The sequence below is a fragment of the Naegleria gruberi genome, assembly GCF_000004985.1.
Source record: "Naegleria gruberi genomic scaffold NAEGRscaffold_40, whole genome shotgun sequence".
Taxonomy (NCBI): domain Eukaryota; phylum Heterolobosea; class Eutetramitea; order Acrasida; family Naegleriidae; genus Naegleria; species Naegleria gruberi.
Window position 1 is genome coordinate 16,530 of NW_003163287.1, and position 21,321 is coordinate 37,850.

General features: G+C 32.6%; 9 protein-coding genes across 9 annotated transcripts; 4 read left to right on the top strand and 5 right to left on the bottom strand.

The window, feature by feature from the left end:
• Window positions 1–30: 30 nt before the first annotated feature.
• NAEGRDRAFT_70375 (uncharacterized protein) lies at window positions 31–1,071 on the bottom strand (the record flags this gene model as incomplete). Its single annotated transcript, XM_002674382.1, has 1 exon — window positions 31–1,071. One exon carries the CDS (start codon window positions 1,069–1,071, stop codon window positions 31–33), a length of 1,041 nt encoding a protein of 346 aa, XP_002674428.1.
• A 740-nt stretch (window positions 1,072–1,811) lies between these two features.
• Window positions 1,812–4,895, top strand: NAEGRDRAFT_70376 (uncharacterized protein; the record flags this gene model as incomplete). Its single annotated transcript, XM_002674290.1, has 1 exon — window positions 1,812–4,895. The coding sequence occupies one exon, from the start codon at window positions 1,812–1,814 to the stop codon at window positions 4,893–4,895; it is 3,084 nt and encodes a 1,027-aa protein (XP_002674336.1).
• A 58-nt stretch (window positions 4,896–4,953) lies between these two features.
• Window positions 4,954–7,887, bottom strand: AM10 (uncharacterized protein; the record flags this gene model as incomplete). Its single annotated transcript, XM_002674383.1, has 3 exons — window positions 4,954–7,471; window positions 7,530–7,659; window positions 7,764–7,887. The coding sequence occupies 3 exons, from the start codon at window positions 7,885–7,887 to the stop codon at window positions 4,954–4,956; spliced, it is 2,772 nt and encodes a 923-aa protein (XP_002674429.1).
• An 890-nt stretch (window positions 7,888–8,777) lies between these two features.
• On the top strand, window positions 8,778–10,340 carry NAEGRDRAFT_50923 (uncharacterized protein; the record flags this gene model as incomplete). The annotated part of the gene is made up of 1 exon (XM_002674291.1): window positions 8,778–10,340. One exon carries the CDS (start codon window positions 8,778–8,780, stop codon window positions 10,338–10,340), a length of 1,563 nt encoding a protein of 520 aa, XP_002674337.1.
• Window positions 10,341–10,417: 77 nt separating this feature from the next.
• NAEGRDRAFT_70379 (uncharacterized protein) lies at window positions 10,418–12,121 on the top strand (the record flags this gene model as incomplete). Its single annotated transcript, XM_002674292.1, has 2 exons — window positions 10,418–10,782; window positions 10,828–12,121. 2 exons carry the CDS (start codon window positions 10,418–10,420, stop codon window positions 12,119–12,121), a joined length of 1,659 nt encoding a protein of 552 aa, XP_002674338.1.
• A 180-nt stretch (window positions 12,122–12,301) lies between these two features.
• On the bottom strand, window positions 12,302–13,142 carry NAEGRDRAFT_58729 (uncharacterized protein; the record flags this gene model as incomplete). The annotated part of the gene is made up of 2 exons (XM_002674384.1): window positions 12,454–13,142; window positions 12,302–12,337 (listed from the first exon to the last, which is right to left on the bottom strand). The coding sequence occupies exons 1-2, from the start codon at window positions 13,138–13,140 to the stop codon at window positions 12,302–12,304; spliced, it is 723 nt and encodes a 240-aa protein (XP_002674430.1). The 5' UTR covers window positions 13,141–13,142.
• Window positions 13,143–13,563: 421 nt separating this feature from the next.
• Window positions 13,564–15,755, top strand: NAEGRDRAFT_70381 (uncharacterized protein; the record flags this gene model as incomplete). Its single annotated transcript, XM_002674293.1, has 3 exons — window positions 13,564–14,062; window positions 14,109–14,609; window positions 14,650–15,755. 3 exons carry the CDS (start codon window positions 13,564–13,566, stop codon window positions 15,753–15,755), a joined length of 2,106 nt encoding a protein of 701 aa, XP_002674339.1.
• Window positions 15,756–16,710: 955 nt separating this feature from the next.
• Window positions 16,711–17,088, bottom strand: NAEGRDRAFT_70382 (uncharacterized protein; the record flags this gene model as incomplete). The annotated part of the gene is made up of 1 exon (XM_002674385.1): window positions 16,711–17,088. One exon carries the CDS (start codon window positions 17,086–17,088, stop codon window positions 16,711–16,713), a length of 378 nt encoding a protein of 125 aa, XP_002674431.1.
• A 276-nt stretch (window positions 17,089–17,364) lies between these two features.
• NAEGRDRAFT_70383 (uncharacterized protein) lies at window positions 17,365–19,665 on the bottom strand (the record flags this gene model as incomplete). Its single annotated transcript, XM_002674386.1, has 1 exon — window positions 17,365–19,665. The coding sequence occupies one exon, from the start codon at window positions 19,663–19,665 to the stop codon at window positions 17,365–17,367; it is 2,301 nt and encodes a 766-aa protein (XP_002674432.1).
• Window positions 19,666–21,321: the final 1,656 nt, after the last annotated feature.

The following is a 21,321-nucleotide window of genomic DNA, read 5'->3' on the forward strand; positions in this document are numbered from 1 at the left end:
AGAGGATGAGGAGGAATCAGAAGAAGAACTTTAATTGCTCTTTTCTTTTATAGAAAATGTGGATATGCTAAATATCTTTAGCCAAGAATAATGTAAACCCACTGCACAGTAGAATGAGACAATCATGAGAGGAAGGAATGGAAGTCTATCAGAGAAAATGAATTGATGAATGAGTACTTGATAAATTTCAATAAGAATCAATCCATACAAGAATAATCTTTCGAATGTGGAGAATAATCTTCCACTATTGTTGAATTCTGGTACGGAATACCAAATGTGTCTCAAAAATAAAACAAATGATATTAATACTGTCCATCTAATTGGAATTTCCTTAGTTTGGAAAAGTAAGGGGAAGAGTGAGAATGTTCCTACAATTGATGTGAATGAAAATACTCTGAACCACTCTCTAGATAATTCCGATGAGGAGAAACAGGTAACCAAGACAGAAAGTGGAATTAAAATGCTTAGGACTGCCTTTTCATGAATATGCCATCCGAACATATAAAAAGCATAAACAGAGTGGACAATGGCTAACAAGATTGTCTGAACTCCCTTCTTCTTGGTCTTTCCAGAAAGTACAATCAGATAAAAACAAACTGAGAATGAAATTCCCAAACAAAGAATGATAGTAATGAGAGGAGTAATACTTGGCAAAATGGTATGGGTACCTTGATTCAAACCTACTAAACCACCTGTTAAGGAGGCTGTCTTTTCATCAATAGCTACAACCTTGAGTACTTTTCCTAATACTACTGTCAATAATTTGTCCAATGTATTGTAAAGAGCCCAAAAGTTTGGAGCCCAATAGGCGTGTGTCAAACCTCTCTCAAATGGGAATAATCTTGACATAATTTGTTGGAATTCACTCTTCATACCATCAATTTTGTTATCAAATTGAGAGGAAGAGCTAAGAAGGAATGGTAAAAAGCTAAGTAGAAATACTGAAATTACAGAAATTCCTAATCCAAAGATTCTCTTAATAAATGATGTAACTTTTCCATCAGCTAAACAGAAATCAAATAGTAAAAAGAAAAAGTATGCAGGTGCCATATATAAATTCAAGTGTTTCATATTCAACAAAATAGAGTAGAGTATTCCACATCTAATGTAATTTCCTTTCTTCAATTCTACTAATGACAATAATAAAATTCCAAAGAGTATTCCATTATATTGAAAATGAATATTATCAATGAATAATAATTCAGGGCAAATATAAAGTAATCCTAATTGTAAATCTTTTCCAATTGATTTGGAATCATTATTTTTGACCCAAATTAAGCAAGCAATAAAATATATCACATCAGAGATAAATATTACTGTCAATCTTTGAAATAGCAGAAGAGGATATGATTGATAGTTAACTCCCTTCACAACGTCACACCATATTGGTTGAGAATTTTCTGTTGTAACATTTGAGTAACTTGTCTCTAATTTCCCCCAAAATGAATTACATCCTAAATAACTAATTAATTTTTCAAAAAAGGCAAAAAAAGGAGGATAGTCCAATGTAGCATTATCAGAGTTTGTATCATGATACCACTTGCTTAATGGTAAACTGTTTGTAATGGCCATCCAATTTCTATGTACTTCAAAATCTGTACTGCAACTATTTTCATATTTAATTTTCAAATTAAATCCCAAAACCTACTAACTAGGAATTAATAATATTTTCAGTGCAGTCAGGGAGAGAAAAATCAATATCACCCATCGAACATTCATTCCGATCATCATCTTGGATGAAGTTGGTGAAGGCTGCTGTTGCATTTTTTTGATTTTATTTTTAAAATTGGCGCCAAACAAGTAGAAAAAAAATGCAACAAAAGAAAAGCCTAATCACAGTTGTTAATGAAGAGGAAACTGCAAATTGTGTTGCGGAAGAACAAGCTAAACAGACAATAATCAATGTTGATGAAGGACAGACATCAAGTGTTAATGAAAATGAAAGAAGTACGAGTAGTAGTGGTAATGTGGATAATCCGATAATAGAAGAGGTTTCTTCTTCTACCAATCATCAAGAAGAGGATCATAGTAATATTGAGAATGATTCGGAACAACAAACATCGGAACATAAATGTTCGCTTCAACCTCTATTGGATAAAATACGAAAGGAACTCATTAGTACTTCTTCAGATGAAAATTCTTATAATGTAAATAATGTGTGGCATTATGTAGAGGAAATTGCATATGCTTTGAAAAAGGAAAGTGAAACTCAAGAGGTCTATGCCATTTCTTCCCTTAAAATAGCTGTGGAATTAATAGTTGTTTGGGGAATAATACCTCGATTGTTAAAAGGAGTTGGTGTCTCTGTAGTAAAACGAGTAGAATCAATGTCACAACAGACGAAAGTTTCAATTAACAAACAGAGTGAATTAGCAGAAGATGAAAAGAAAACTGGAGCAGAATTGACAAAACTTGTAAAATGCATAAGAATTTTATACGAAATTTCACAATGGGATGATTTTTACAGAGGCCTAGTTTTACAAAATTATTTACCAGATATTTATGCAAGTCTTTTTCAAGTACTCTTCTTGTGTACGTCTTTGAAAAAGACTCTTGAACAAAAGTATTCTAGTAACCTTGCTGAAAAATATGGCTTGGATGAAAAGGATAGATTATTCTGCTCAGAGTTGTTATTCAAATTACTGAATGAAACACATGAGAGCATGGTTGTCCATAGCTTGATTTTATTAATGTCTCAATCAGCTACACCACAATGGCTAAAAACAAGATGCACCACATGGTTATCCAAAACTATTCAAAGACCTAAAGGTGTGTTTGGAATAATATCTGTGCTTCTTGACAATGTACCTGAGTCTAGTTTTAGAAGTTACGATAAGGTAGTTGATCTGATAATAACAGTACCTAAAGAAATGGAGACAGTGACCTACTTTGGGATTATTTGTCCTCAAATATTGAAATTATTTCATTTAAGAGGAAGAAATAGCAGCCATATATTACGTTCGAGTGCATTACTATGTGGTAGGATAATTGAGAAGTATCCTGAAATAGCCAAGAAATTACTTCTTGAACCTGTTCTATCACCATTGAGAAAGTTTGTGGATTTACAAAAATCATTAGACAAAAAATTCGAGGAAGACAAGATCAAATCAGATTCAGACAAATCACTCTTGTTTTTAGAGGATGAACTGCCCTCAAATTACAAGGAAGAATTACTTTGCAATGAAAATGATTTAGGACAATGTGTGGAAGATATTCACAGACTCTTGTTTGGTAATTCACCAAATAGTGTAATATTTAATTCTATAACGCCAGTGATACCTGCTCTTTTCCAATTATATTGCTTTGTAAGCAAAACTAAACTAAATTTGAAATCTGCCTGTGAGGAAATAATGACAAGCTACTTTAAACTGAGTGATGATGCACTGGCAGTTACTAAGAGACTATTAATATTTGATAGGAAACTTACAACTAAAAGCTTTTTAATATTTGCTCCTGGAGAATCAGGAGGTGTATGTATGAAACGAGTATCAGAAACAAAGAGAGATTACCTTTGGGAAGCAACATGTATGATTAATTTATTCAAACTAATGAAGAATCATACTGTAGCTGGTGATTTGTTTGTTCACTTGATTTCACAATATAGTGCTATGAGGCAACATATGAGTGAATTAACACTCAAAGAATTGGAGCAAAATCCTGAAAATCCTATTATTTATGAACAATATATACCTGAGAATAGTATAATTCTCTTACAAGTTATTCAGCTTTTAATTACTGAAATGGGATCCTCAATCATGAAAAATACTTCCCAAGCTATTGCTTTTGTTAAATTTTTATTGTTAAACAATGAGAATAATCAATCAGAGGATGCCCTAGAATCAGTTGTTATGGCACTAGGTATTTTATCTGCCATTTTATGTGGTGGTATTTCAGTTAACACAATTCAAGACGAAGAAAAATTAGAGGATTTGAAACCTATTTTAAATAGATATAAATCACACGAGCAACAACAAATTTCTGAGATGGCATCAACTGCCCTTCTAAGTATTGATACTAAGCAATACAGAGAAGTGCATGGTAATATAGAGGAAATATCAGAAGATGAGAAAATTAAAATGAAATTCGATCAAATTTTACAAGACTTGAGAGATCCACTTCTCCCAATTAGAGCTCATGGTGTCATTTCTTTGAAAGATTTAGTTTTGGAACAGAAAAAGAATGCAATTATTCAGAAACAATTACAAAATATTTTCCATATTTTGCAAGCTCAGCTGAAGGACGAAGATACATATGTCTACTATGGAGCTATAGCTGGTCTATCAGCATTGGGAGATGTTTATCCAGATGAAATTATTCCAATTTTGACGGATACTTATCAAGATAAGAAACAACAAGTTGAACAAAGATTGAAAATTGGAGAATCTCTTTTGGAAATAGCTGAAAGGTGTGGACAATTACTCCCTAAATATGCTCACTTCTTTGTTTACTGCTTTTTGAATAGTGGTAAAGAAACAAGTCAAGATCTAGAATTAGTCAGAGCAAGTTCTCTATCTAATATGGCTACTTTAGTCCAAATTCTCAAATTTGGTGTTCATCCATTCCTTCAAGATATTATGGATTGTGCATCCTACATTTTAAAGTTTGACTCTAGTGAGCAAGTAAGACGAGCTGCTGTTTTCATTTATCACTCATTCACAAAGACATTCAAAACTGATTTAAGTGAAATTTTGGATGGTAAAAATCTCAATCATTTCAAACAATCCTTGGAAAGAAGCGCCTTTTATGACAAGGATGAAATTGTTAGGATTAACGCAAAGAGTGTACTAAGTGAGGTAGATGATAATGATACTGAACTCTTAACTCCACAAACCTACATTCCAGAGGCAAGTAAGGGACATTTCCTGAATACCTTCCTCAAATTCACAAATAACTAGATCATGGATAAAATCTTAGAAATTACAGCACAAGTTTTTATTGTACAATTGCCACAAGTTATTCTGTTTCTTGTTTGGATTCTACATTGTCAGATGACTTATTTTCAGCTGACTTCATGCACATATCTCCAACTCCTGTGGTGTCATAGGTGAATTCTGGCTCTGATAAGCTTCGTTGAGTAATGATGTCCTTTGTGCGCTTAACACCTTCCTCAATGGCTTTGATGAACTCGAGTGCGTAGGTATGAGTATCAGATTCCTGACCTAAACCCGTTGAGGTAATGATAAAGAAATGTTCACCCTCTTCATTCTTCATCTTTAAAGAAACCATATCTTTGTGAACAATTGGCTTTTCCTTACTATTATTAGCTGCAGCAACAGTTGTTGAAGCACTTTGGTTAGATGAAGCTAAAAGTGTCAACAGATCTGTTTCTTCTTCTTCATTATCAAAGTTATCTAATTCTGCCAAAGGAGAAGCGCTAGTTAACCTGCAATATTCAATACCAATAAATGGGAATTCATTCTTAATGGTTCTACCAGATACTTCAAGCATTGAATCTGCAGTTAATTTTATCAATCTCTTAGCCTTCTTACTTGTTCCTTTGTAAAGAAGTGAATTAAACGATTGGTATGTTGTACAATATTGGGATCTGACAACAGTTTCAAATATTTCTTCTAAAACTGCTTCTCTTTCTTGTTCAGAATTAACAATATACCTTCTGAAACCAACTTCTGACTTTTTCTTCTTCTTACCATTCATTGGTGTTTCATCATCAGTATCATCATCATCCAAATTATCAGGGAAGTATGGTATTGGTTGATCAGTTTTTGGAGTGATTGGTCTAAATCTCATGTGAATTTCCAAATTGGAAGGAGGTGCCGATATTTCTTCAATTTCAGAAAGTAATCTCTCATTCTTAATAGCCTTACTCTTAGGGTCAATGTTCAATAGAGACATCATGGTAACCTTGAGCAACCTTTCTTGATGCTTTCCTTTTGGATTAACCTTGATAATCTTGTAAGTTTTTGGAACATTAAATTTGGAAACTTCTGGAATCAGAATATCTTCCTCTCTTCTAAAACCATGAGCAAGTAATTTAGAATAATCTTCCATCATTACAATCTTTTTAGCATAATCCTTTTGCTTCTTTGGAGTGGATGCCATCTTTGTTTTAGCAAAATGTTTAATCAAAAATGATGGGAAGGTAATCATATTAGGAGCATGTAAAACTACAGTTTGATAAATTTGTTTTTGTTGAGCAAGTGTGAAAAGTCTTGAAAATTTGTGTAAAAGAGTAGCTAAAACTTTTTCCTGTTCTTCTGACATGCTGATGAAACTCATATCAAGAATAAGCATAAACTTTTTAGAATACTTTTCAATATCTGTTTTGACTGAAGGAGGTCTAATATTTTCTAATGAAGGTCTCAATACCTTAATAAAATGGAATAAAATTTCACCTAATCCATCTTGGAGGAAATCCAAATCTTTCAAACGAGTTCCAATCATGTAATACACAAGTAATTTTTCCTCGAATGTTGTTAATATATTATTACCTCTATAAAAGAAGAATTTGCTTTCAATAGCTGATCCATCAATTTTTGTTGTGTGTTTCCAAACTTGTAAGCAAATTTTAGAGAAAATCTTTTCAATTTGAAGCGTAACATTATCCAATACGGTATCCTCATCATCATTTTGTGGTGTTGGAGAAGGTGTCATAATTGGCATTGATGAAATTGGCTCGCCTAGTTTTTCTGTAATATCTACAACTTCAAGACATCCGTTCATTACTTTACAGATTGGCTTGATTTCCTTTGTTATACCTTCCTCTAAGAAGAATTCAACAACTTGTGGTGAATATTCAAAGAAGAGTTTGTACAACTTATCCAAATCTCTCTTTTCAAACTTGGACATATCAAGAGCTTTTGGATCGACTGTAGTATTCAATTCGCTCTTTCTTTCAAAAGGTAAGTTTCCTGATTCGTCTTTTGTATACAGTTCTGAACTCTCATCAACTTTCTCCGAGTAATCAATAATAGACATTAAATATTCTCTCATGATATCTTTCTTTTGTGTTAAAAAATCATTCATACAAATCATAAATCTTTCCTTGTTTCCAAACAAGACATTATTGGCCAAGTTTTGAATAACTTTTGTAATTAAAATAAAGTTTCTTTGTGAAACTTTTGTCTTTTTCTTTGTTGTTAAATTCATAGCATCAGGAGTAGCAATGGCAGGATTGAAAAAACGTAACATGATATAACCACCAATTAAAACAGGTGTATCCAATTGTAAAGAATCACTAACTTGTCCAATAAAACGAGCAATAAGCCTCAATTCTTTTGGCATCTTATCTATTACATCTGCAGACATCATTCTATCAAGAAACTTTGCACTCCATTCAGTTAGCCTTTCTATATTTTGTTGAAGTTTCTTCTCTGGGTCCTTTTCCTCTTCAAGAGCCTTCGGATCAATTTCTAAACTTTTAGCATCTACTATAAGATCATCACAAAGTGTTCCTATTGTATTCTTTAAATATTGGTAGCCTACATCACGAACATAAAGGCCAAGCGCTTTGCTGTTGTTATTGTTGATGAAATTTAATATTTTCAAAGCCTATTATTGTTTTTACATACCTGGCCAATGAGTTACTTCTGAAAATTGTTGTTGGCATATGTTGATATTTGCTAATTTCAAAATAGATAAGTTCCTTGATGAGTTGTTGACTTCTATTGGTAGCATTGGCAATATCAAGAAGTATTTTGGCTATAGTAATATTGAATATGTAATATAATATTATAACAATTGATGAACATTTCATATAATGTTATTAGTTGGGTCAAAATAGGATGGATGTATTAAAAACAAACCTAAAAAGTCAATATCTGATGATGAAGAAACCTCTGACAAAGCTCTAGCATAAGAGGCACTTGATATCAGAGAAGCAATAAAATCCCTATATCGTTCAACAGAAGCATCGGTAGTAGAAGACATGATGAAATAACAGTTAGGAGAAGAGAATGATGAATAATAGAAGATGATTTCCTCACTGAAAGATCCTATCACTGATCAATAAACAAGAACCGATTAATTGTTTTCAAAAGAAACAAATTTGCTCAAAAGAGACGACTGTTGAAGTTGTTGTTTGGTTGGAGGGAAAATTATTGTATTTTTTTCACTTGGGGAAAGTACAGCTGATTTGAACAAGTGAAAAGTGAGAGCATCGTAAAGAACAACTCTAAAGATAAGATGAGAGTCCAAATAAAAAACATTCGATTGTCCTTAATGCCCCTCCAAAGTAAGATAACTTGAAGATCAAGTTGTTCTTGTAAATGAGCACAATGTTGATGATAATGATAAGAAGTTTATTATATTTGAAACTTGGGAATTGCCTAGTGAGTAATCATCAAAAATTATAAGAGGTTTGACAATGACAGCCCAAGTTGTGTTACTCCTTCCATTTTCAGAGATGAAATTTGCATCCTCACGTTTATTCTTTCATTTTCAGATAGATTTAATGTATTTGAGGTCTTTATATTATCAATTCTTTCAACAACAGAACCTTTCACACATTGGTTGAAAGAAGAACACAGTAAACAAAGTTCTGTATAGGATTTATTTCCCGATTTACAAGCTTCATCAATATACTATTTGCATTAAGGAAATCAAACCTGATAAGATCTACATGATATTTTCACTATCTTCTCATCAATGATTGAATCGAATTTGATTTATTACATAAAATGTTGTGATAGAATGGTGACAGAGTATTTATATTGGTCAAGTGTTCAAATCCCATCCAATGATCGATAACAACAATAAAAAACCAGTCAAAATCAATTTTATTAATCGCACAGTTAATTAAAAAATTGCTTCAACAAAAAATGAACAGAATTACTTCATCAGCCGCTCATAACACATCCGTCATCACAAAATTCTTGAGAAAGGCTAAAAAGAATCAGTACATCTTCTTCTTTCCTTCACCCTATACCACCAACAGATCCTTCCACACACAAAATAAATTATTCGATGGTCCTAAAGGATTTTCTGACTTGTTCAAAGAACATTTAAAGAGAAATATCCAAAACAATGAATCTGTGCAAAAAGCTATTTTAAATTATCAAGAAAGTTTACTCGGTAAAGGTGTTGAAAAATTAAAACCAGCTTTAGAGAAAAGTAGAGAATCAATTAACAAGACATCATCAGCTATTGATGAAACAACAGAAAAAATCCTTCAGTCAGAAACAATGTCTAAAGTCGGAAAGGCTGTAGACTCTGCCTATGATGTTCTGAATCAAAAAGTTGGTCTTAAATATATTACTGAGGTTGCAAGCAACAGAATTTCCGAATTGAAGAGAGCTCCAGTTTTCTTCTTTAGAACTAAATATGCAAGAGAATTGGATTTGTCTCAAGGTTTTGTTTATAACCCATTCACTCGTTCCTTGGTAAATATTACAGAAATTATTAGTCAAGAGGAATTGGAAACAATGGTGCAAGAAATTAAAGAAAAGAACGAGTTAAGATCAACAAGTGAACCAGAAGAAGGTACAAGTGAAGAATTTGTGGAACATGAACGTCAAGAACAAGAAAGAGAAGAGCTTATTAAACTTTTGACAGCAAGAATGCAAGAACAACGAATTCAAGAAAGTGAAGCTGGAAAACCAAAAGTCAACCCAACAGATGCTGAAACAATCAAACTTACACGTGAAAATTCACCTGTTATTTCAACATTAATTGAACCATATTATATTAATTCAGGATTTGTTAAGAAAACACAAGCTCTCTTACAAGATATTCTGTTCAAGCAAACTGGTAAAAATCCAAGTTTGTTATTTAGAGTACCAGGAATACTTAATGCTTTGAGCGAAACAATCTCATTTATTGATGCAAGAACTGCTCAAGAAAAAGTTAAGAAGTCTAAGGAAGAGGATATTCCTGATACCGAAGCTGATATTTCATCTACATCAGAAAATGCTTTGGCTATGGGTGCATTCAAGAAACGTGATCCTAGATTTGATTTGGATTTGTTGTTAGTCACAATGGAAACTTTAATTATTCCAGAAATTATGTCTGCCTATTTTAATGATGATGCACACACCATCAAGAAATTTGTTTCCGAATCATGTTATCGTCAAGTTTTCTTCCCTAGAATTCAAGAAAGAGTTCACACAAAGATTAAATATGATGCCAAGATTTTGCACGTTGAAGATGTAATGCTCTACACAACTAGATATGATGCTGGTAATCCAGCCCTTGTTATCAGCTGCGCTGTTCAATACATTCACTGTATGAAAAATGAAGCTGGAGAAATTGTTGAAGGAGGTCCAAAGGATATCAGAAAGGAAAACCAAATGTGGATTTTGAAACAAGATGAATCACAAGAAACAGATGACTGGTATGTCAGTGAGGTCTCAATGTTAAACGCTGATGCTGTCAAGATCGTTTAAATTAAATTAAAATAAAAATTAAAAAATCGTTATCAAAAATTTGGCGCCCAAATTTCTTCAAAACAAATTTAAAAAAAATGGTTCAAACACTCAAATCAAAAAAGCACAAGTCTACACTCTTTCAAAAATCATCTAGAGGAACCCACATCACACTAGGATCATCAAGTGATGCCTCTAATAGACACAATTGGAAAAGCATGTATCACTTACCTCCGATGGGAGAAATTACATTGGAACAATTTGAAGAATATTCTTTCCAAAGATTGAAGTTGTTGAGAATGATTGATACTTGGAAGGCTAGAAATATCTCCGGAAAAGCTTTACAGGATAATATAATAGAGGAATCAAACAAAGTTTTTGATTTGAGAATGCCACATGATTTAGACAACTGTGAGCCAGATTGGATATCTCATCATGTCTTGAGATTGGCCTTTGCTAGAAGGTAAGTATTTCTACAATACTACATTGTACTAGTGGTAATTATTAGTGAAAATTTGAGACAATGGTTCCTGACAAATGAATGTGCTCTATTCGAAAGTAGATTGATGAGTGATACTCAAGATGCTCACATTGAAATTTTACAAAGAAATGGTATCAATGCAGAACGTGTTTCTGTGGAAGAAAAGAGAAAATATGAAGGTGCTCTTCAAAAAATGTTTACTAAATTATACTTCCATTTACAATATCAACAACAAAAGAATGAAAAACCACAACAAACAGATTCTGATGCACCTGTTTTAATTTCACACAACAAGTCCAACTTTTCAGATATGAGATTTAATGTGGAGGATACTTTAGTTTTCAAAGTTGATTTTGTTTCTGTTTTACAACTTGTTTCGAGCAGAAGTGTGTTCATTCAAAACGGAAAAGCTTATTTATTTGCACATGATTTGACCTCTTTAATCAAGCAACATTTTAGAGCTAGTTTAGTTCTTGGGCTCTCTAAAATTCAAGCAGTATATCCAGAATATCTCAATGAAGAAGAAAAGGATAGACTTTTACCATTCTTGAAAGATGTTATTCCAGCTGCTAGTGAAGGCAAATCATTGTACTCTAATACTCAATCATTCATGAATACAGGAGAAGTTAAGGCTGAACAAATTGAATCACTAAGCAAGCAAAGCTTCCCTCTCTGTATGAGAGTTCTCCACAAGGAATTGAAAGAAAAACATCACTTGAAGCACTATGGAAGAATGCAATACGGATTGTTCTTGAAGGGAATTGGTCTTAAACTAGAGGATGCATTACAATTTTGGAGAGAAAACTTTACAGCTAGTGGAATGACAACAGAATCATTTGACAAACAATATGCTTACAATATTAGACACAACTATGGTAAGGAAGGTAAAAAGACAAACTATACACCATATGGCTGTTCTAAAATTATCAATAATCCAGAATATGTTTGTCCTTTCAAGGTATTCAAACCTGAAGAATTGAGACATGAAATGAGGTCCTATGGTGGAGGTGCAACCTTTAACGAAGATGAACTCCAAGAAGTTATTGAGTATGCTCAAAATCATCAATACCAAATTGCTTGTAGAAGATTTTTCGAAGTGAGTCATGGCATTTCCAAGAAGGCCAACAATATTCAACTCATTGATAAGGAAGACGATGGTTCCTCATTCCCTCATCCAAACACATATTTCTCTCGATCAATCAAGTATCTCAAATCAAAGAATGCCGGGGACTCTGAGCAATCTTCTTCGAATACACAAGCCCCAATAACACAACAGGATACTCCTGTGGATCAAGAAGATGAAATGCAAGACGAAGAATAAGTTGCAACTGCTGTATATACTAATATTTAATGTAATTCATTGTTAATATCGAAATATGGAAGTAATTGATCCCTATCTTCAGATTTGACTTTTGACTTAATAAACAAAATACCATCACTAAGTATCTTTTTTGCTTCTGAAACAAATGAATAGGTTGTAATTGGATACTTGGCTAATTCTTTAAGGAATAGAGCTGTCTTTTCCATCAAATCCAACCTAGAAATATCATTAATGACTTTAAGAACAAAGTTCTTCAAGCTATCGTCTTGTCTTGTCCAGCAATATTCGATTTCTTCTCCTATTACTGAAATTCCATGATCTGCAATCATTACGTTTAAAAGTGAAAACATAAATTTGCTTAATACTTGTTCATCTTGCTCGGTATGCATTATTTTTGTAATCTTTCCTATAATATGTCTATCATTGAATTGTTTCAACGTGTTTGGTTGATTAGAACTGAGTGCAGCTAGAGAAGAACCAACTTTCTTTAAAATTGCCTTTCCTTTAGAACTTGGATTATCCAAAATATCTGCCAAATAATTAAAGAATTTAACTTGATAGAGGTCATCAGTTTGAATGGCTGGATTATTATGAAGGCAGGTGCAAAGTATTTGAAGAGAAGCCAACTTAATTTCAATTTCATCAGCTCTTTCATCTTGACTCTCCGAAGAAAGGAAATGGTCAAAGATATATTCAGTTCCTTTCATTTTGTGGAAATCAGTAGCAAAGTCAATTTTTCCAACAATTTCATCAATTTGATCCATAGCATCTAGAGTATCATCAACTGATGAAGATTCATCTCTAATAACAGCCAATGCCTTTTTAATGACAGTATATGGATCACTTCCTTTCATTTGAGAAGCAATATATTCCAAAATTTCCCTTTTTTCTGGTGTTAATTCTTGTGGATTTCCTGTTGAATCTGCTGCTTGTCTTCTCAACTCTTCGGAAGATGAATTGGCAACAGCCCAATTAAATAATTCTTTTAAAGGATCACCTCCTCCTCCTTGTGGATTCATATTTCTTGTTGATGTATTTTTTTCTAATTGAATTTTCTCGGCTGAGTTACGTTTGGTATTTACCTTTGTGTTTTCTCCACCTAATAATAAATTTCCTTACCATTCCGAAACAATTCCGTATTTGTTCCGTCCTTTTTTAATAGCATAACTTGTTATTAAAGAATAGATTCTGATTTAAAATTGATTTAATTAAGCTAAATAAAAGTTAATTAATAATAAAATTAAATTTCTGATTATTAGAATTATTTCAGGGTCAACTTCAATAAAGAAGTATATATCTCATATTTATTATTTAGACAGTGTACTAATATTTAACTGAATTACTTGAAATGTTCAAGATCGAACTCGTACAATAACAAATTACAATACGGTCGTTATTTTTTTATTTTTCATCTTAAAAAAAATTAAGCAAACTGTTTCATCATGGAAAAATTAAGGGAGATTTTGAATAATTATCCAGACTCTACAGAGGTATCACTTGAGAAGTGTAATTTAACTACCTTGGATGATGTATTGGATTATTTGGGAAAATTAGGAAATCTTAAAGTTTTAAGGCTTGGTAATAACTTCCTCTCAAAGCTTCCTTCAGATATGAGCAACATGAAAAAGCTCGAATATTTAGATGTTAGTAACAATCCTTTTGGGGATTTGGAAGATATAATGTCAGGCTTGGTTTCTCTCCCTTCCCTAAAACATCTCTACATTTCATTGAACGAAGATGATGAAGATAATTTGATTATTAGTATGGCTAATTTGCAATCGTTCAATGGTACACCATTAACAGATATTCCTGATAATGATCCAGCTTTATACAATGAAGAAGATGCTCCTGGTGAAACTTTTACTTCAAATCCACCTCAAGACTCCTATGCTAACACTGAACAAAACGAAAAAGTTGAATTCAATGAAACAGACCTTGAAAGTAAGTTGTTTTATCATTTTCCTTAAGGTTGATATTATTAATTAAGGTTCAAGAAAGGTTTACGAAGCATCCTGCTTATTCTTAGGACAAAAGCCTCAATTTTCAAACTTTGCTGCAGATACTATTGCACATTTAAAGAATAATTTAACAGAGGAAACTGATCACGTTAAGGCAACAATTACCATTTCAAATGCTAATAAGACATTGTACGATAGAAGCTTTGAGGATATTATTGGTGTTATTGCAAAATCCGATAAGAAATTATCAAGTGTTTTGGCTATTGTCAAGAGCTCTTACTCTGGCCTCCTAGATGATTGTTTCACTTTGATGGATAATACTGTTCTTGAATATAATAAGAGAGTTAGATCTTTGCAGAAAGATTTAGATGCAGCAGATGTTGAAATAGGACAACTTCTTGAAGCTGCTGAAGCACTTCAACAATCAGCTTCCGACAGTGAAAGTACTAAGAGAAAAGTATTGCTCAGCTGGGAGAAGGAAAGAGAAAGTTTGTGTGAAGAAATAGGATTCTTAAAGACTGAATTAGAAAGTAAGTTTCATAATTTTCATTCAATATTAACAAATTTTAGAATACAAGAACAGACTTACACAATTCCAACTTAATAGACAAAAGATTTCCACACAAATCAATACTTCACCATCCAAACTACTTAAAACACCACAATCACCTTCTACAGGTAATTCACAACTGAGCAGTAGTACTTTTAAGCTGTCTCAAATTACTGTTAATGTGAATACTAAATCCCTAACTTTGCGTCAATTAAAGGATTTGATCGAAGAAATTTACGCATCTAAGCAAAAGTTTGATGAAAAGTGTGCAGAGAGCAGACTTCCCAGAGAAACAATGGAACAACATTTATATACATACCTCAATCAAAAGTATGGTCTTAAGAATATAATTTTGGATTATGCTTCATCAATTGTCCAAGGTATTAAGAGGTACTCTACTGAAGATAACGATGTTGCTGTATTTGGAAAAATTTTAAGAAATGAAATCGATGAAGAATTTAGATTTGTTCAAAAACAATTAAAGGATACTGTAGCTGAATTATTAAAGGTTTTCCTTAGAGGAAAATATACTAAGAAGATGGATTCTGAAATTCAAGCAATGCTTCAACAAAGAATGTCTGGAGACATCCTTGAGGAAGAATGGGTTGATATTGTTAAATACATGTACAATAAGGAAGATTCTGTGAATGTAATTATGAAGGTAACTGAAGCTATTCAAGCCATCCAAAACAAGCTCAACAGAGGAAACAGTAGACAAATTGGGTCAACATCTCCAACTAAAAGTATTCCAAACAATCAAAATAAGGTTCCATTCAAGATTTTCCTCAAAGTCTTGTTGACATATCAATTGAAAGGTCACGAGCAATTCTTGTACAAGTTTGTCAAGTTGTTCAGAAAAGTTGATGGAGACAAGAATGGTATCTTGAGTGAAATTGAATTCAAACATTTACTTCACCTTATTAATCCAAATAGATCGGAAAGTGATTATGCTCAATGGTTGAACTATGTAGATCCTTACAATAATCAACATATAACATTTACTGAATGTGTTACTTTCCTTTCTTCAGAACTCTTAAAGTTAATGGGTGAAAAGTCTCAAAATGATTCTGTTGATGAGGAAAATGCGGATGAGGAATTTGAATATGAAAATAATGCTGAAATGTAAAATAATAAATGGTTTACTCTTTCTTATCTTTCTTTCTCTTTTCCTTCTTTTCCTTCTTCTTTTCCTCTGCTTCCTTCTCTTTCTTTTCTTCCTTTTCCTTCTTCTTTTTCTCCTTCTTTTCCTTCTTTCTCTTTTTCTTCTCCGATTCAGAATCACTGTGATCTGATTCCTCTTCCTTCTTTCTCTTCTTTTCTTCCTTTCCTAACTTTTGTGAAAAATAGTCATCACTACTGATCTTACTAACTTTGGAATGTGGATCTGGTGTTTCTTCCTTTTCTTCCTTTTCTTCTTTCTTTTCTTTCTTTTCTTCTGTCTCTTGGTTTGGATTTTTACCTAAAATTGCAGCCAAATCTTCTTGTGAGTAGTGGCTTGTCATCTTCGATCTAGCTCTTCTATGATGGTGAATTCTATTTGTTTTGGTCTTTGTGACTACTTGTTGTTTTTCATCATCCGATGATGAACTACTTGAGTCCGATGATGATTTATCTGTATTTGTTGTTTTAAGTCTATTCAAAATATCCGAGAATGATGATGTTTTTTGACAGACAGTTCTTTCTTTCTTTGCTTCTTCTGTTGCTCCAATACCTGCAGTATCTGTTTTAACTGATACTTTTACATGTTCCGTTATACCATCCTTTCTCTTTCCCAAACCATCACCTTCCTTCCAACCCATCTTTTCTAATAATTTGAATCCGAGTCTTGATTTATCTTCTGCCCATCTCTTATTGTTTGGGTCATCTTTAAACATGAATTTAGCACTCTTGTACTTTGGCATTTTTTTTATCTTCAATTATTTGAGGTTAACATTCAAATATTTATTTGATCGTGATGATTTTCAATTTCATCACGACATTATCATTTAAATATATTACACAGTTAAAGCTCTATCCATGTTTCTGAACTGTTATTGGAATGTGTTGAAGAAAGTCACAACAATAAATAATATTAATTAAAATTAATCGGAGGTTTTTAATGCAAGACTTGGAATAAATACATTTTCAACAAGTGGAGATTCATCATCATCGTCCTCATCCTCATGATCTTTCAAGTATTTGGTAGAGTGTAAATTTTCATCATGAATATAATTTCCTAAACATGCATTTTGTAAAAATTCTAATAAATTATCACAGACTGCAGTTGGAGGTCTTACATCACCTAAAGTTTCATCAACTTCAATTAAATAAATTGATTCCATCTTTGTTAAATTCCATGCATAATAGAGTGTTTCTTGAATTCCATCCTTGGCAAAAATTACAAAATTCTTAAATGTAGATTCATAATGTTGTTCCAGAATTGTTTCTGCTGAATTTTCTCTTTCTTCATCGTTAATCATTCTTAAGAAAATATTTTGAATTCTCTTTGTTTGGAATTTAATATCGAATTGATAATATGTTGATGATGGATAAATACCATACAAGTGTACTCTTCCTAGTTTTCCACTTCCATATTTTGATAGGAATTGTACATAATCTTTGATGATTTGATTATCTGATGGTATATTTACACTTTTGAATTCATTGATCATCTCCTCTTCAGATGGTTTTGGGATCGGAGAAAGAGAAGGAATGTTTCTCAATCTAATCTCCACGTTGAGTGTTTCCATTTTTTTCTAAGTGAGTTCATGTTTTAGAGACAACAACCAGTTTCCATGCTTTAAAAACATGTCCCTTTTGTGATCTCTTTCAGATATCCACTTGTCTAACTGATTCTGGAATGCATTAATTTTTCCTTGTAGGATCTTTCTTCTCTTCTCAGTTTGTTTGAAATAATTATGCCATTTTGTTGAAATCATTTGGTAAGATTGAGATGTTTCATCTAGATTAGTTTGATCAAGTTCTGGGAATATTTTCTTGTAGGCCTTGTAGTTTTCATCAACAGGTGGTTTGTTTTGGAGCTCAATCTTTTTATGGAGAAGGGCAAGGTCTTCCTCAATTCTGTTCAATATCTTGGCAAGGTGAGACTTGTTTGTGTCAGAATCACTGCTGCTACTGGTAGATAGACTATTAGGGGAATCAGGATCTGCAGAAATATATGATTCAAAATGGCTCTGATCAATAATACTATCTTCCAGTACTTTGATTTTCTTCTTTCTTAAAGCAATCAGGTTTTGAATTTCATTCACTCTCTTGACATCATTATTCAAGCTGTGAGCTTGCTTTTCCAAATGTTGTTTAACACTCTTCAATATCTTATTCATGTTATGCTGGGATCCATCCTTAATGATGCTTGTATTCAACATATCAGTCTTCCATTCCTCTCTGGCTTGTTCCAACATTTCTTGTCTTGCTCTAATCGTTTCTTTTTCTTGAGAGCAGAATTCTTTTGCCTTCTTTAATTTAAGCTTTTCTTCACTAATCTTCTTTTCAGTTTTTTCCTTATACAGAAGGAATTCAGTGTTTTGTTTAGCTAATTGTCTTGGAGGGGTATTTTCCTTGTCCAAATCAGATATAGAAAGAGGACTTGGGCTTTCATACTTGTTAGATTGCTTAGGTTTCTTAGTTTTAACCAAAATTGGTTTAAGAGGTGTTGCTAGAACAGGACTTTTTGGGCCCTGTTGGACTGGTATTGGAGACAAAGTTATTGTCTCTATTTCTACATGCTTATTTGCAGGTAATTGAATGTCTGCTTGGAGACATTCATCTCTAGTTGTTTTTTCTGTTGTCTGTTGTGACTGGTCAATAGTTACAACTTTCTTAGGGGTAATTTGTCTAGGTTCACTTGTTTGAGCAAGCATATCTTTGAATGTTTTGGTTATTGTGTTCACACCATCAGATGTGGTTTTGACTCCATCTGTTTGACAGAGACTTGATATTGTTTGTATTTCAGTTTGAGTTGTTTTGGAGAGAGAAGTCTTCTTTCTCTCAACTTCCACAATCTTTTCAACTATCTTAGGTTTTTCAACAATCTTTTCGACTACTTTTTCAACAATCTTCTCGACTGGTTTCTCTACAATTTTCTCTATAATTTTCTCAACAGGTTTTTCGACAACCTTCTCGACTATCTTTTCTACAATTTTCTCGACTGGTTTCTCTACAATTTTCTCTACAATCTTCTCAACAAGGACCTTAGTATCAATTTTATCAGTTTGACACTCGATAGCCTTAAACGTCTTTGCTTCAGTTTGTGCTTGATTTTTCTTCAATCTAGCATTTTCCTCAAACATTTCATCTGCTTCTTGTCTTGCTAATGCTATTTGTTTCCTATTTTCAATAAATGTATCTTGGAGAGTTTGCTTGTGTTTCTTTTCCATGATATCTTTTTCGGTTTGAAGCTGAGTTATTTTGTTCCTGTACTCAACTTCCATCTTATTCTTATTCTCTCTAAGATCATTTTCTAGTTTTTCATTCTCATTATTCAAGTGTATTATCTTTTTCTGAAGTTCAATCCTTTCCCTGTTTGATAATTCAAGTTGTTGATCTAGAGACCTTATTTTGTCTTGTAATTTGATAAGCTCTTCATTGTTTTGCGGAGATGAAGAACTTGATTCTCTAAGCTTCTTTACAGATGATGAAGAAGACAAAGTAGTCATATTAGTAAGAGAAGGTATTTCATCTGATGATCGTAAAGAATTGAGCGGATCAAGTTTTGTTGTTGTAATTTTCTTCTTTTTCTTCTTTTTTTCCTTTTTCAATTTTTCCCTTTCCTTTGCCACTTTTTCCTTATAATAGGCATCAAGTGGATGATCCCATATTGATTCTCCTGAATTAAAATTAAAGTAATAAAGTTGACCATCGGACTGACAAGGTCTCCATCCATCAGGTAAGGGAGCTTTTATTCCCTCCAAAGCGATTGGTATTAACTCCTTTTCCAGCACAGGATCAATACCAAGAAATTCTGCATATTTTAAAACATCCTCTTCAGTAGGCTCTTCTTGCTCGATGAAGATATTGTCATCATCAATAGAACTCATTTTTTTTCACAATATTTTAAAGAGAAACGGTTTTTGTAAGAAAATTGGCGGGAAACTTGTGAGCGCCACTTTAAAATGTAACGATAAAGTTGTTTGAGAATTTAATTATTAATAAATAGGATGAGGACCTCAATCTTGAAAACACTTAAAAATAATATTTTTTGCAAAAACAATGAAATTGAAACTTTCAATGCTTTACAACAACATTCCACTATGCAAAATACTTGTCAAAAAACAATGCCAAAACACATTACGAATGATTACATTAAATTCAACTCACATCTCTCCTTCATTATTCACGATAAAGAGTCAGAGAACAACACTGATGATATCAACACTGTGAACAATCACGAATCATTTTATGATGATTTTAAATTTACAACTAGAATGATACCAATTATTGTGATTCTCTATTCGGAGGAGGAAGGAAAGTACATTTATCATGATGATGTGAGAAGAGTATGTCCTAGGAATACTTTTCCAAAGTATTTACTTGCTCAATTGCAGGAAATGTTTGATGATGATCATGGGGTTTATTCAAAATTTGCTTTGATTAAATTGGGTAAATTGGGAATTAGTTTAAAGTGGAGAATATTGGATATTGTGGAAGAATTGGATGATGGACAGATTGTTAGGAGTGAAAGATATGATTCTGAAGGAGAACCAATTATTTCATTTCAAAAGATTAGTAATAATGAGCTTGATATTTGTTTATCTGATTTTATGAATTTATTTAATTTGAAAATTGAATTGTGTCAGAAAGATATTGAGAAATCACAAGTTAAAATTAAGAAAATTGGAACATCCCACATCATGCCAATTCTTACACAGAATATGATTACATCACTTTTTGAATCAACAACAATTTCGCCTAAAATTAGACGAAATGGCCAATGTGAACATATTGTATCTTATGCATTATACAAAAACACATGCCTCTCCTATAACTTTAAACTATTCACGTACGAGAATAATGAACAAAAAATTAAGGACACAATTGAGTTTGAGTTTGATTTTGGTCAATCACTTTTACTAGTCAATCAGAATACGAATGAGATTTATCTAATGGTTTATGGAAATGATCATGGATTTTTCAAAATAATACCAAAGGGGATCGACTCTTTGGAAAATCATCAAATGGAATTAATTCCATTTGAGAACTATATAGATTTCAAACCAAAAGTGTGGAACAAAAATTCTATTCTGTCATGTCCGTTAACAGCAAGCAAATATTTGGTTCTCATTCGTGAGGTCAACAACAATGAACAATCAAGTAATAGCTATCAAAGCTTATTCACCAATGAATTCAAATGGTTGCTGGTTGATTTAGACTACCATAGAGTAAAGAGAGTCTACCCAAGAGTTTATAAATTGCCTGAAAATGGAGTCAAAAAGAAGAAAGGAAGAGAAAAGTTTCTTTTCCCAGACGGAGATTTGAATGCAGGATACAGTGATGCCTTATTATTGAGATACATTTCACGATCGAAAGAATCAAAAGAGATTTCCTTCTCTAAAATAATGAATGAAACCCATTCCTCATTAATTCCAATGCCAGAAAAGCAAACCCTTGAGAATTTATTTGCATTTAGACCATTCCCAGAAAACCCAGAACTATTCCAAGTGCATTTATCTGTTTCTGATCGTCATTTGATATCC